The 15990-nt window shown below is 40.3% G+C and overlaps 1 protein-coding gene across 2 annotated transcripts in view; it reads left to right on the top strand.

The window, feature by feature from the left end:
* The window catches only part of CTNNA2 (catenin alpha 2), a 1123259-nt gene that overhangs the window by 886785 nt on the left and 220484 nt on the right, over positions 1-15990 (top strand). For both annotated transcript variants that reach the window (XM_036333987.1, XM_036333986.1), the window contains exon 9: positions 7775-7927. In XM_036333987.1, coding sequence (XP_036189880.1) covers positions 7775-7927 — 153 coding nt within the window. The remainder of the gene's footprint in view (positions 1-7774; positions 7928-15990) is intronic.

Here is a 15990-nt window from a genome sequence, read left to right as displayed (position 1 = left end):
ATATGGTAAAATATGTCAGCAATCATGAAGAACCTGGAGCAGCCATATTCATGGGAAGACTTTGGCCCATCTAAAATCAACCTCTACCCCTGAATTTGACCTTGGCTGGTATGCCTTACATCACCGTAGTGAAGAAGTACATACTGCTATTCTTAACAGGACTTTTCTGAACATCTGTCTAAATGACAAGACAGATGTTAAACGGTCAAGACATTTGTTAAATATCATCAGCACAGCCTAGACTTCAGTGTTAACTTTTCTTTCTGGAAGTCAAGATGACACTGAGTGCTCAGACACACAGAGGCAATTCTACCTAAAATTGGGGTGCCAAAAGACTGAAATTGCAGGGAAGGTTCAGCAAAGAAAGGAAGCTTTCATCTTGCAGGACAAATAGGACTGATTAGTAGTCGGTACCTAGAGCACTGTGCTGAGAAGAATTATGAAATAATATTTGAGCTCATCTTAAAAAAATGCTGTGATTGATTAATCATGTCTGATGCAGGCAGAGAAAGGAGATGTTGCAGTATATTTGCCTTTTTTGTCCCAGTCCACAGTTTGTTTTCTTCCCTTTCTTATTTTTAATCAAAGAGGAAGAGAGAGGGAGAGCGAGATGGAAGCTGCCTCCTGCACGCCCCCTACTGGGAATGGAGCCCGCAACCCTGGCATGTGCTTCGACAGGGAATCGAACAGTGACCTCTTGGTTCATAGGTCAATGCTCAACCACTAAGCCATGCTGGCTAGGCCCAGTCCACAATTTCCGATCTTGTTCCTTATAGGCAACCCTTTACTGTAATTATTTCCTATTGATATACCTATTTTTTTCCACCTTCAACCCATGCTTAAGTACCTGAATTATTGTTTCTATTAAAAAATATATATTTTATTGTTTTCAGGGAGGATGGGAGAGGGTGAGAGAGAGAGAAACATCAATGATGAGAGAGGATCATTGATCGGCTGCCTCCTGCCTGCCCCACACTGGGGATTGAGCCCACAACCCGAGCATGTGCCCTGACCTGGAATCAAACTGTGACCTCCTAGTCATAGCTCAACACTCAACCACTGAGCCCTGTCTGCCAGGCCATTTTTTGTTTCTGAATCAGCATCTAAATACCCTTTCCATGTTAGGGGAATCACTCATTATATGAATTTTGGTGTAAGAAGCTAAAACGACCAGGCCACTTGTTCTCACAAAACATTTTCTTCCCAACACCTGCTGCCTTCACCCTGCAACTAGGTGCTGGCACATGATCCTGTGTTCGGGTCTGCATTTCACCCAGATGATAATCAGGTGCATTTACATAAGACTTGGAGTCAAGAGCTAATGACACAAAGACACAGGTATCCTAGCATTTCTAAGTTTCATCCCTTCTTTGAACTGAACAGGCCAGTTTTTCTGTTTAAACCTGACAGTTAGTTTCTCTTGCTTACAACTAAGAACTTGAGTGATGCCATAGGTTTTCTGGAGGAGCAGTGCTCCTCAACTATTGTGCCGAGAAATCCCTGGGCTTCGTATTAAAATGCGGATTCTGAATGAAATGCAGGTCTGGGATCGGGCTTGGGGTTTGCATTTGAAACAAGCTCCAGAAAATGGCAGTGACGCTGGCCTGTGGTCCACACTTGAAGAAGGAAAGATGGAGGGAAGGAATGACAGTCTAAAAGAAGACAGAGTTGGCAGGAAAAAAGAGTAACAACAAAAACGCATGTTCTAGTTAAATTAGGGCAGACCAGCTCCTGTAACTTTAAAATATGCAAAGACTCCAACACAATAGAATTGTACTCTTTATTTTTGTTTTTAAATCCTCACCTGAGGATAGGTTTTTATTGATTTTTTAGAGAGAAAGGAAGAAGAGAGAGAAACATTGATGTGAGAAACATCAATTGGTTGCCTCCTGTATATGCCCTGACTGGGGATCAAACCCACAACCTAGGTATGTGCCCTGACCAGGAATTGAACCCACAACCTTGTGGTGTATGGGACATAACACTCCCACCAACTGAGCCATCCGGCCAGGGCAGAATTGCACTCTTATGTAACAATACTGAGCCAGTGAAAGTAACTGGGAAGCTCAATTCCATGTGTTCAGGATCCCAGGTTGATTGCGGGTGGGGGTCTGCCGTCTTCAGCTCATGGCTTCCCAGGTCACCTTAAGTGTCAGATTTGTATTCCATGCAGATAGGAATGGAAAAGAACATCAATTTATTTCAAATTTTTATTATAAAATAAAAAACAGATAAAGAAATCCACACACGATAAGTATATACTTTATTAAATCATCATTATGCAAACACTCTTGCAATGACTACCAAGGTCAAGAAATATAATTGTGCTGCCTCCCTAGATATTCCTCTGGGTTCCTCTTGCCTCCCTTCAAAATAACCACTATTGCCTGGCCGGCATGACTCAGTGATTGAGCATTGACCTATGAACCAGAAGATCAGGGTTTGATTCCTGGTCAGGGCACATGCCCAGGTTGCGGGCTCGATCCCCAGTGGGGGACGTGCAGGAGGCAGCTGATCACTGATCCTTTCTCATCATTGATCTCTCTCTCTCTCTCTCTCTCTCTCTCTCTCTCTCTCTCTCTCTCTCTCTCTTCCTCTCTGAAGTAAATAAAAATATATTAAAAACAAAATAACCACTATCCTGACACTTAGGGTGTTCACTTTCTTATTTTTTTTATGGTTTTATCACCCTAATGTGCATCTTTAGATGATATAGCTTAATTTTGCCCACATCTGGGGATACATTTTTTAGTCTCAATCTAGTGCACACCCCCCCCTCCCCGCCCCGCATTCCTTTGTTTGGCTTATAATTCGTCTGTTGCAAAACTCAGACTTTTTGTACTGTAGGTTTTCCTTGGTTGTATTTTGCTGATAAAATGTGTGTGGTGCAGTTTCAGGTTATTCTGCTCTCTGTATTTCTGTAAATCCCCAAAGGGATCCAAAGCCTCTACCAGTTTTAGATTTGGTTCCTTTGGCAACACTGCAGCTGGGGATGTGCTATGTCATCATAAGGCACTGGTTGTCTCTTTTTGTGTGTGATGTTTTCAATAACTGATGTCTATTGCCTAAATTTTTAAATTCCTTAAGTTTTCAAAATGGTGAAAGTCTATCATTTTGCTTTCATTTGTTAAGCAGAATAAATTTATTAACAGACACTTTCCTCATTATAAAGAATTTGAGTTCACATAGGAATGGCAAGATATATGCTTGATTTTTTTTCAAGATAAATTAATTGGTTCTTTGTTTTCTTCTGAAAGTGACTGATTTCTTTTTTTTAAGTCATTATACATTAATGAATTTAAGGATATTTAAAGGTTTTATCCCATTGGGATTTTTAATCTGAATGAAGTTTAAATTGTCTAGTATTTGGCCAAGTGGAAGCCTCAAGAGTTATTCTTGCATGACCTTAGTAGTCTTTGATGGCTCTTTACTATTTGGTATAACAAGATATTTACATATTTCCAGCTTCAAAAAAACCTAGAACCAGACATTTTTCCAAGAAGCCCTGGTGTTTTAGTGGAAAATTGTACTTCAAGATGTTCAATGCTACTGAACTTAGCTAACCTGTTCATGCATTTTCATTGGACACACTGGGGAATTAAATTTCAAATTTCAAATTTTATGTATTCATATCGATATTTCTACTTTAGATTTAGGGTAATAGGGTTTTTCCTTAACTTCTGTCTTTTTTTCTTCCACATGGGTTAGTAAGGACAAAGGAGATGAGAAATAAACTCTCATAACTGATCAGTTACTTTAGTCTACTTTTAGTTTTAGAATAGCAATATCCCTATTACCACTATTATTAAAATTACATAAAGAAGTTAAAATTGTTTTGTATATCCTATTTTCTATCTTTTCTCATTTTTACATTGTTGTACTATGTCTTCATTGCCAGATTATACAACCATTTCATATTATCCTCTCTCCCACTTAACATATATTTAATTCTATAAATAAATATATATCTAATGCTCACTGCCAGTTCTTAAGTTGCTGTTTTTCTAGTTATTTTGGTTGTTAAAGCTCATTCTATAACAGATTCTCCAAAAAAGATTTTGCAAATAATACTTTCTGAGTTTTTGAAAGTTGACCAAATTTTGTCTGTGTCTCTGTCCTTCAAAGTCAGTTTTGCTAGTTATAAAATTATTAGCTCACATTTTCTTTCCTTCAGTATCTTAAACAGATTACCTCATTTTCTTCTAGCATGTAGCTTTGTTGTTGAGAAGTCTGATGATCATCTAATTTTTTTTCCTTTTAAAACTTGTGCTCTACTTGCCTAAATTCATACCCCCCCCTTTTTTTTCTTTAGGGTCTAGTTATTTTGGTTGTTATTGTGGGTCAGTCTTTTCAGGTATATGAAATGTTTTTTTCAAAATGTAGTGTGTGTGTATATATTATGTACATTTTACATGTACATAATATAACTTATGTGAATATATAACATGCTTATATATTTATATGTTATGTTTTTAAAGAATAGCTGCATGAGTTATGATTTTTGGTATACGTTCTGTTTTCTTCCTTTGATTTTTTTCTTCAGGGACCTCTGGTAGTCATATCTTGAATTTTCTTTGCCTATTTTCAAGATGTATCACCTTTTCTCAAATCCTTTTTATCTCTTTTATTAAAAAACTAGAGGCCCAGTACATGAAAATTGTGCAAGGGTGGGGTCCTTAGGTCTGGCCGATGATCAGGACTGATCAGAGCCTTCCAGCTGCCTGCTGGGACCTTCCTGCCAGCTGCTGGCCGGGGCCTGCTGGACACGGGGGAAGGACTGCGGGAGGGTGGCTGGCTGCGGGGAGGAACCAGAGAAAGTTGGCTGGCCGCGGAAGGTTGTCTGTGAGAGCACACTGACCATCAAGGGGAAGCTCCTGCATTGAGCGTCTGCCCTTTTGGTCAGTGTGCATCATAGCGACTGGTCGTTCTGGTTGTTCCAGTCGTTCTGGCATTCTAATTGCTTAGGCTTTTATATATATAGACTAGAGGCCCGTGTACTGGTGGGGGGGTGTGTGTCCCTCAGCCCGGCCTGCACCCTCTTGCATTCCTTACCACCACATGATCACTGCTCCTTACCTCTTGGTTTGCTACTCCTTAACACTGCTGCGGAGGTGGGAGAGGGAGCTCCCACTACTGCTGCTGTGCTTGCTAGCTATGAGCCAGCTTCTGGCTGAGAAGCACTCCCACTGTGGGGGCACACTGACCACCAGGGGGCAGCTCCTGTGTTTAGCGTTTGCCCCCTGGTGGTCAATGCACATCATAGCGACCGGTCATTCTGGTCATTTCGCCATAATGGTCACTTAAGCTTTTATTATATAGATTATTTTTTATTTTAAATTTTTTTCTTTTCTCTTAAAGCATTGTCTGTTGTGTTTACTTATTCATGTTTAGTCTTCTTTTTCAAATGATTTTTCTTATATTCATAATTCTTTTTTGACTTTCATGACTTCATTCTACGATATTTTTCTTTCTGATTTATGTTGTCCTCTCATATCTTATATCATTGTCTTAGTGTGCTTTAATTTACTTTAAATAGTAGATTGCAGTTTTAATTTGTTTTACAGGCATATCTTTCTGGCATGCTTTCAGTGTGTATAGGGATGATATATTTCATATTCTCATTTTTCTTATAGTAACTTTATATGAGTTTGACCTTGATAACTTTATGTTGTTCATTTTTATGTGAAATCCATCTTTCCTTAAGGTTTAGAAAAAGGCTTGATGCATGTAGCTCTTCTAGCTTTACAGAGCTCTGTCATCTGTTATTTTTGTGTGGCTTGATGGGTTAGATAGCCTGGCTCTGCTCATCTCCCCCACTTTATCTAGACCTTTTCTTTCTTTTATCGATGTTGTCACTGTCAAGTTCAATTTTGATTACACTCCCAATAGTTTCTCCTGCATGTGGGACTCTGTCCTGGAAGACAGCTATGGCAGGTCAGTTTCAAGTGGCCATTGCTCTGTCCCCTTCAGATCTTCTTAACCCTGGGATCTGCCACTTTATAATTGCAGGCAAATTAGCTAGCTTTTCTAAGTCCCATCTTCTTTTTTTTTAATATATTTATTTATTGATTTCAGAGAGGAAGGGAGAAATAGAAGCATCAGTGATGAAAGAGAGTCATTGATCCCCTGCCTCCTACATACCCCCTACTGAGGATCGAGACCGCAACTCAGGCATGTGCCCTGACTGGGAATTGAACCATGACCTCCTGGTTCATAGGTCAACCTCTGAGTTACACTGGATGGGCCCATGTTCTTTAGTTGAAAAACTGATATAAAAATAATCTGTATCTCATAGTGTTGATGTGGGGACTAAATGGTATAATATGCAAAAATCTTAGTTGAATATCTGGCACATTATATATACCTGGGACATATGAACTCACCAAAAACCAACATTATTCCTGCACAGTATTTTAGCACAGGTTGCCAAATGAATAGCTAATTAATGTTAACTTTCTATAAGGTTTACTATATTTTATGTGGTGAAACGTCAAATCCAATTGGGAGGTAAACCAAACTGAGTTATACATACACACATACATACTTTATGGTAATTAGTGCAAAAGGAACTGAACTTTGTTTAAAGTTCTTCTTCTGACCAATACAAGTGTGTATGTTTCACCTTATCTAAAGATCTGCCTGATTACTCCTGCATAGGTATATTTGTCTGGGAAACATGCACATCGTTAATCATCTTCTCTTGTGTTTATTTACATTTGGATGTGTTCTTCCTGTGTACATTTGGACAATTGCAGTTTTTTCCCTCTTTGGGTATTGTTGAAAATATTACAGATGTCCCCTATTTTCCCGTCCTTTGCCCCCCTCCACCCTGCCCCTGCCCCAACCCAGGCTTGAGATCATTTTTCAGGTTCAGTGTTCATGAAAATTTCATTTTTATGCAGCTGCCCTGCTTTCGGTTTTAACATGTAGGAATGATGAGTAATTATGCTAGAAATGTGGGTCTTTTATTCTTACTTACCTTGAAAAATAATTTTAAGTACTTCTTTCTGGAGCACAGTAACTATATAGCCATAGCACCTGGGCAGAGTCATTTTGAGATTGTTAGATGTTTCATGTTTCCCCCTCCATCAAATACAAATAATATATCTAGAAAGGGCAGGAGACTGCAAAGTGGTCCAGTTCCAGGGTGGATTCTAGGCCCAACTCCACATCTGAAATTCTGCCCACTTGCTTTTTGATGCCTAGATCTCTTCTTTTTCTAAAGAGCCCAAGTCCTTGAACTTTATCACCATTTAAAACATCCTGGAGACCTTTGGGCCAATGAAGGATGAGAGCAGACCATTGATGAGAGAGGGCCTATAATGTATTGAGCTATCAGCCATATGTTCAACTTTTAAGTTAGCAAGGGGGGGGGGGAGTGAAATAGGTGAAGGGGCTCAAGTACAAACTGCCATTTATAAAATTAGTCCCCGGGATGTAATGTGCCACATAGGGCATATATTCAATAATGTCATAATTATGATGGGTGCTAAACTTATTATGGTCATCACTTCATAAGATATATCTAATAGCTATGTTGTATACCTGAAACTAATTTAATAGTGAAAATCAACTATAATTTAAAAAAAACACACCACAAAAACACCACCACAGAATTGACACATTATTTTAATGGATAATGGGAGCTGGGCATAGTTTAGAAAAACTATATTACTGGGCAGTAGTTTAATCTATCCTGTCACATGAGTAATAGACTCATAAATAGACCACTTTTTTCATTAATTGTGTGTTTTTGTTTTTGTGCTTATTGTAGCTTCGGAAAGCTGTGATGGATCACATATCTGATTCTTTCCTGGAAACCAACGTCCCTTTGCTGGTTCTCATTGAGGCTGCAAAGAGTGGGAATGAGAAGGAAGTGAAGGAATATGCCCAGGTTTTCCGTGAACATGCCAACAAGCTGGTGGAGGTAAGGCAAGAGAGACCTGAAGACTGGGAGTTAGCCACAGGTTTGTTTTCTCCATGTGGCTCCTGGAATTTCAATAGGCAGCCGTTCTATGGTTTTCCTGGAGTAATAACGTCGTGGAACCTTTCTCTACTTTCTAAGGACTCCATCCCTTTCAGAGGAAGCAGGTTATCAGCCATCTCTCCTCTCAGTATCCCACACACTAAATATGATGTGGAACATGTCTCTTAATATCGCTGAACAATAGATGGAGGCTGAAACAGAAGTAGAAGGAACACTCCAAAGTCCTGAATTTGAGGGGTAGAAACTGTCAGTTGGAAGTTTAAACCTTTCCCTCTTCTTCCTCCGCATCCCCCTCTCCACTCCACACTCCTAACCTCGATGTGCAAGAATCCACATTAGGAACGTGTGAAAAAAATCCTTCCTCCCCCAAAGAGACGTTCAGAGTCTTGCTGAAGGATCTTGGGGGAGTAGCCGGAGTATAAGTACAGGGTCAGAAGTACAGAATACGTTAGAGACATCTGTGGGTGTTATTTTATAAGTGGGAAATTGTGCTGTGTGATATTGAAAAAAAAGTATTTTTTCTCCGCCCCCAAGGGAAACAAAATAAAAGTGAAATGACAACCATGCTGTCTAAGTCTAGGAGCTAAAAACCAACAGCTTGGCAAAGGTTGGATTTAGTGATGTGCAGCGACATGGAAAATGACAGATGTTAAGCAGGAGATGTGTGTGCTAGAGAAAAAGATTGCAGGAGGGCGAGGACCCTGGCACATTTAGGAAATGGTTATCAGGGGCAGGTCCAAATGTTTGCAGGCTCAGGGCACTCACCAACCACCACCACCACCACAATAATCTCAGGTGTGTCCCCACTGTAATTCCAAATAAAATTACTCAAAATATCAGACAAGTTGAATGCAAGCTCAAAGTAAAAATGGTTTCCCTCTTAGGATGGCAAAATTAAATTCTGGCTAGGCTCCTCAGATGTGAAATCCTCTCCATGTTTCTTGGAGTGAGTGACAGGCTGTGCTCCTATTTAATTGTACCCTGTGTACCTGCTGAGTTTGGTTAGGCCAGCACAACCGTTGCCTGGGGCTGAAGACAGCAGGCAGTAGGATGTTCAGCATCGGGCCCAGAGGGAGCCCCGGGTCCTCTGGGACCCCATCTGTGTCCTCACGAATGATAGCAGTCAGCAAGTCGAATGTGCAAAAGCCTAGTCCAAAGTAGTGGAACCCTGAACCCTCTACCATAATCCTAGTGTCTTCATGCAACTCCAGCCTAGAGCTAAAACACAGGGTCAGAGTTACCTCATCAAGGGAGTCTTTCTGGCTCTGCCTCCACCTACGAGAGAAGCACTCCATTACCCTTCATATTTTACCCACATTTTCTGAGAGGTCACTTGGCCATTGAGGAATCCAGAGTCTTTCCAGGGTTGTCCTTGGCAGCCCCGGCCACTTCCATGTCTTGAGAAAGAGAAGGTGAAGAAGAAGCCAGGTGGGAGGGGACAAAGAGGAGGAAAAGAAATAATGCTGAATGCACGCTACAGAAGTTCTCAATAGTTGTGTGTAATAAAATAATAGTAGTAATGTACATAGTATCCCATTGATATATTTACAGTATTTATGAGACAATTGCAGAAGTTATAGAAAACACCAATGAATTGTGTTTTATGGGCATCGTGGGTAAAGAAAGGGATGTAGTTTAAAGTTGCATGATAAATATTTCCTACTTCCAGTCCTGTCATATATATATATTTTTTTATTGTGCAAGACTGTTACTGTGTTTCTGTAATTCTGTATGCAGCCTCATTTACAGATAATACGTAGAGTTCAGACTTGACATCCTATATGAATGTGAGGCTGGGGCCAATAGACCTCATGACTGCTCATTCTCTCTTCTCCTGTGGTAGACCCTGGACGCATCACCATTTTGCCCCATCCCATCCGCAGGTTTCACTGTAGGGAAATCCAACCACTATGAGTGATCCTTGATCTTCAACTTGTGGCAGAACAGAAAGATAGCTTGGGACCCACACCCCAGAAAATTGCTGCCCTACCTTCATGGCCCCTGACGGGGTCTTGGGGGTAGGGGGAAAAGTCAATGCAGTCAGCTACATTTTAGAATGTCTGGATGTCCAGGTAGATGTAGGGGCTAGGGTGTGGCTAGGCCTCAGTTTGATTGGAGAGGAACTGGACACAAAAGAATTTCTGTAGCTTATCCTTTAAATATTAGTAAGTGCCTCATTGCTGATGCATATATGAAAAGAACTTGGAGCCATAGGCGGAGAGTCACCCTTTTCCTAATTTTGAAAGTGTCTCTGTGGACTAGGACATCTTTCTGGACGTATCTTTGTCTATAATATGAACTTTGTTGATATGTTGATTTTATATCCATTGACCTTGGTAAATTCACTTACAAATTCCAAAAGTTTGACTATATTCTTTTGGATTTTTTTATGCACATAATTGTGTTGTCCGTGAATTATAACAGTTGTATTTCTTCTTTTCCAATTCTTATATCTTGTTTTTCCCCCTAACATTATTTCACTACCCAGACCTTCAGCATCATTGTGATAAAAGATATTTTTGTAACTTACAGATCCCAGTGAGAAGATGTATATATTTTACCATTAATAATATTGTGTATTCCAGATTTCTTGCAGCTACTTTTATTAGGTTATTTTAGTTCTTTTCTGTTACTCCTTTGCTGAATTAATTTCTTAAATCACAAATAAGTACTGTAGAGTTTTATCAAATGCATTATCTATAGACTTTGAGCAGACTATATGATTTTTATCTCTTTTATTCACCTTTAGAGGTATTGATGTCAAAATTTTGCTTTCCTTCAAAAATGAGTAAGAAATTATTCCTTCTTTTTATTGTTTGGAGTAATGAATGTGTAAGATGGGCATTATTTATTTTGTAAATATTTGGAGAAATTCAATGATATAGCACTCTGAGTCTGGGTATATATTTGAGGAAAGGCTTAAAAATTGCAGGTCTTATTTTATTTTTACTAAATGTATGGCTAAATGTTCTATTTTGGGGGCAGTGAGTTTTAGTGGTTGTATTCTAAGAATTTGTTATTTTCATTTCATTTTCTGATTTTTTGACATAAAATTATGTATCTCTTCTTATATTTTTTTAATGTGCAAGAATCTGCATTACTGTTTCCCCCCCACCCCCCATTCCTCCTATTGCAATCAGTGCCTTCTTTTTTTAATTGATTGTTTGCAAGAGGTTTATCAATTTAATAATTCTTTCTGAATTACCGCTTTCAGCTTTGTAGACTTTCTTTGTTGACTATTTTAGTTATGCTCTTATCTTTATATTCCCTTTGTCTGCTTTCTTCTGGCACACATTGTTGTTCTTTTTCTAACTTTTTGAAATGAATGATCACATCATTGATTTTTAGCCTTTTAAAAATGTTAGTAATATATGCATTTAAGACTATAAATTTCTCCCTTAGCTATGCTTATGTCTGGTTATTGTCTATTGCCTAGCCCATTCATGCTGTCTTCATCTGTGTACAGTTTCCCTGACATTATCTATTGAGTTCATTTTTTAAAAGACTTTCTAGTCAAATTTTAAAAAATGATTTCTGTTCTCTGGTAAGAATCATTATCAGTTCATCTCATTTAAAAGTATATTAATGATAGTTATTTTAAAAATCCAAGTCAAATACTCCACTATTTCAGTTCATTTTGTTTCTGTTTTGTGATTACCCCAGAGAGGGCACCTTCCCCCACTTGGCTTGGGTTTTGCTGCAGCAACCACAGTCACTAAGAGGATATGAGCAGGTGTATTACTCACATGCATGGACTTTCTGGGGCGGGGGGTGGGGGGCAGAGCAGAACCCAAGCCTGTCCACAGTGGATTCAGCAAAGACAAGAGCAAGTGGTTTGGGTTTTTATCATGTAAGGGGCTGGGGCTGGAGTCAAGATGTCCATGCAGGGGGCTGGGATTTGAACGGTGTGAACTTTAAAAAAAAAAAAAGTGGGCTGCTTTAATCAGCTTGCCCAGTTGCGGGTCAAGACGAAAGGGGGGAAAAGTGGGACTTAGATGCCATCAGCAAACATTCAAGGAGTAAGACTGTTCATTACAACTCACCTGTGACGTTTGACTGATGAACGGAATGCACCAGGTTTTATTGAATTGGATTGGAACTTGTTTCAGTAAGCAAGTAGGGAGCTCCATGAGGCTTTCACACTGGAGTCAGACTTTATTATGGTGTCTGTTTTTATTATTTGATTTTTACCTGAATTATTTTTTTATAAGCCAGGTAATATTTGGTTGAAGGGCAGACATCTGTATGGAAAAATATAGAGGGTTTGTGTCATTCTATTTGGCTGCTATAGCAAGATACCACAGACTGGGTGGTTTATAAACAACATACATTTATTTCCCATGACTCTGGAGGCTGGGAAGTCCACGATCAAGGCTCCAGCGTGGGGAGACCCTCCTCCAGGTACACAGCAGGTGCCTTCTTGCTGTGTCCTCACAGAGTGGATGGGGGTGGGGAGGGGTTTCTGTTGTGTCTTTTTATAAGAACATTAGTCCCACTCATAAGAGCGCTACCTTCATGACTAAGAACCTCCCAAGGCCTCACTTCCTAGTATTGTCACATCGGGCATTAAGATTTCAACATATGAATTTAGGGGGAACACAACAGCCAGAACATAGCAGCCAGGATAATGTGTTTTCCTCCAGAGAGAATTCAGCCTGTCTTCTGAAGGGCAGCAGGAGGGTGACCGTCTCAATCCATCAACAACTGAAGTGACTGGACGCTGGGTTGTAGTCCTACTAAGGCAGTGGTTCTCAACCTTCCTAATGCCACGACTCTTTAATACAGTTCCTCATGTTGTGGTGACCCCCAACCATAACATTATTTTCGTTGCTACTTCATAACTGTAATTTTGCTACTTTTACGAATCATAATGTAAATATCTGATTTGCAGGATGTATTTTCATTGTTACAAATTGAACATAATTAAAGCATAGTGATGAAGCACAAAAACAATATGTAATGATATATGTGTTTTCCGATGGTCGTAGGCGACCCCTGTGAAAAGGTCATTCGACCCCCAAAGGCGTCTCAACCCACAGGTTGAGAACCGCTGTACTAAGGTATAATCTGTCTTCCGTTTACCCCGGCCTACGGAATAGTCTTCCAGGGGTGGCCACACAGGGCCAGTTGTGTTATTTAGTAACCCACCTCCCTTGTGAAGCATTTACTTCAATTTTTGTCTGTCCAACATCAGACGGCTGTAAACTTTGCTTTTTTATGCTTCCAATTTGCTTTTTGACCGCTGCGATACGTAACTTAATAGACAAAGGTCTTGGGAGAAAACTGGTGATAAAGTGCCAGTCTTTGAATCTGCCTTCTCTATGGGACCTTCGCTTTACATCTTTGCTTCCTGGGCTGGCCTGGACACCAGCTTTTGCCTCCAGGCCTCAGGAGATTGCTGCAAACCCTCAAGAGTTACCTTCCTCTCCACTCTGCCAGGCAGCTCAGGTTCCCTGTCAGCACTAAGAGTGAGCAAATCTCTGGGAGGAAAAAGGAAATGCAGAGAGTTGAGCTCCCTCAATGATCATCTCTTTTTGACCTTGTCTAAGTTTTGACCTCTGTGGCCATGTCCCATGCTTTTAAGCAAATTATTTTTATTTTGCATTTCTAGTTCCCAACAGGAAGGGGGGTGTTATTGATCTCTCCATGGCTAGAAGTGGAAGCTCCTGAGAGCTGGTTTAGTAAGTTTGTGGGGTGTTTTTGGTTGCTGTGAATATTTTTAGGCAGAAATCTCTTCATTCAGTTGAAATTGAGTTTCCATAGTTCAAATAAATACACAAACCAATAAAAGCTGTTCTGAATGAATTGAAATGATCACCCCTATGCTCTGTCTACTTTCTGCAATTCCTCCCACCAAACACAGCCTCACAACCCTTCAGAGCACTTGATCCCTATTTGGGAACCTCTGATGGATCTCTAAATTGTCATTAATATAAATCATATAAAATTATATGTCCAGAATTTTTTAATGAAGAATGCATGAGTACATTAAATTATTAATCTATGACTCAATGGTGATAGTTTTAGATCTTCAATATTTCTTGATTATTGAGTTTATTATAATATATTGTTTTCCACACATTATATATTTTTTCTTCTATCTATGCACCATCTTCCTTCAGTTTGGTATTTACTGTTCAGAGAGAGTGATGTGATAAAGTGAATGGAAGGTGTCTCAGCCTATCACATAATGTTGTGGTCTTTAAAAAAAAATTTAAAAAAAAAAATATATATATATTGATTTCAGAGAGGAAGGCAGAGGGAGAGAGAGATAGAAACATCAATGATGAAAGAGAATCATCAGTCGGGTACCTCCTGCACACCCCTACTAGGGATCGAGCCTGCAACCCAGGCATGTGCCCTGACTGGAAATCAAACCGTGACCTCCTGGTTCATAGGTCAATGCTCAACCACTGACCCACACAAGCCGGGTCAATGTTGTGGTCATTAGGAAGTCTTCTACAAGGATGGCTTTAGTGCAAATAAAATATTAGTAAAATGTGAATGGGGAAAAATAATTGAACTTTTTAAAATTGCTTTCGCAAGTGAAATGTTGAGGGTCCCCCCACCCCTGCAGTGTTTGTAACATTTAATAAAGACAGTTAATTTGCACCAGGGTTTGTTGATTAAGAGAATTTAACAAGTCAACTTAGTGCTCTGTAATAAGGAATATTGGCTACTATAGGAAGCATTACCAATAGAACTGAATTTTCTTTCTTTTTTTTTTTTTTTTTTTTTGAGAGAGAGACAGAGATGTTGATGTGAGAGTAGAACTGAAAATTTAAAAAAGTATATTTTTCTTGATTTCAGAAAGGAAGGGAGAGGGAAAGAGAGATAGAAACATCAATGATGAGAGAGAATCATTGATTAGCTGCCTCCTGAATGCCCCCACTCCCGGGTATCAATCCCAAAACCTGGCCATGTGCTCTGACCGGGAATCGAACCGTGACCTCCTGGTTCATGCGTTGATGTTCAACCACTGAGCCACACCCGTCGGCCAGAGAAATGAATTTTTAAAAAAAATTTACTCAAATTTCCTCATCTCCAAAATTCAGCTATCTCACCCCCTCCAAGGTTAGCTAAGGGCTGAGAGGCGGGACCCACTCGGAGAGTTCGCTGAGCTGATCAGAGGACACCTGTTGTACCTCATTTCCAAGCCTTTTGAAGAAATGGAGTGCAGATTATGGCAACTCGGTACCAAAGTCACGTGGTCTGGGTGGGGTGGCGTGGATGTAAATTGGGAACAAAATATGCATTCCAGCAAAGAAAATAAAAGCTCCTCTTTGTAATGAGATATAAAAGCAATACAGCTATTTTCAGCGGCTGCAGGCTTGTTTTATTCCTTCCATTGCCTTGCTGCTCAGTCAGCCTGCCTGCTCTTCTTCCTTCTCCCCCATCTCCACCAAACCCACAGCAGAACCAGCTACCTACTCTTGTCTGGGAACTGCAGTGTCCTCCCAGCAGGCCGGTCATCTGCCCGGCCCTCCTTCAGTCCTCTGCACAGCACAGCCAGAGTGAATCAGATCATTCCACTTCCCCACCGGAGACCATTCAGAGACTTCCGACTGTGCTCAGGTCCTTGACCACCTCATCCCCCTCCAGGCTCACCTCCCTGTCCTCTCCCACTTCCTCCTGGCATCAGCCACACAGGCCATCTTTCTTTCTTTTAAAAAATATATTTTATTGATTTTACAGAGAGGAAGGGAGAGAGATAGAGAGTTAGAAACATCGATGAGAGAGAAACATCGATCAGCTGCCTCCTGCACACCTCTTACTGGGGATGTGCCCGCAACCAAGGTACATGCCCTTGGCCAGAATCGAACCTGGGACCCTTCAGTCCGCAGGCCGACGCTCTATCTGCTGAGCCAAACCGGTTATGGCCAGGCCATCTTTCATGTGTTGAATGTGCTTACGCTGTCCCTTTCCTGATAGACACCACCCTTCCTCTCATTGCTAATCATTGTGCAGCTTTCGGCTTGAACAGCCTGTCCTCACGTGGGGTC

Source organism: Myotis myotis, unplaced genomic scaffold (genome assembly GCF_014108235.1).
Source record: "Myotis myotis isolate mMyoMyo1 unplaced genomic scaffold, mMyoMyo1.p scaffold_m19_p_14, whole genome shotgun sequence".
Taxonomy (NCBI): Eukaryota; Metazoa; Chordata; class Mammalia; order Chiroptera; family Vespertilionidae; genus Myotis; species Myotis myotis.
The sequence above is the reverse complement of the archived record's forward strand: the minus strand, read 5'-3'. Positions and strand labels throughout refer to the sequence as shown.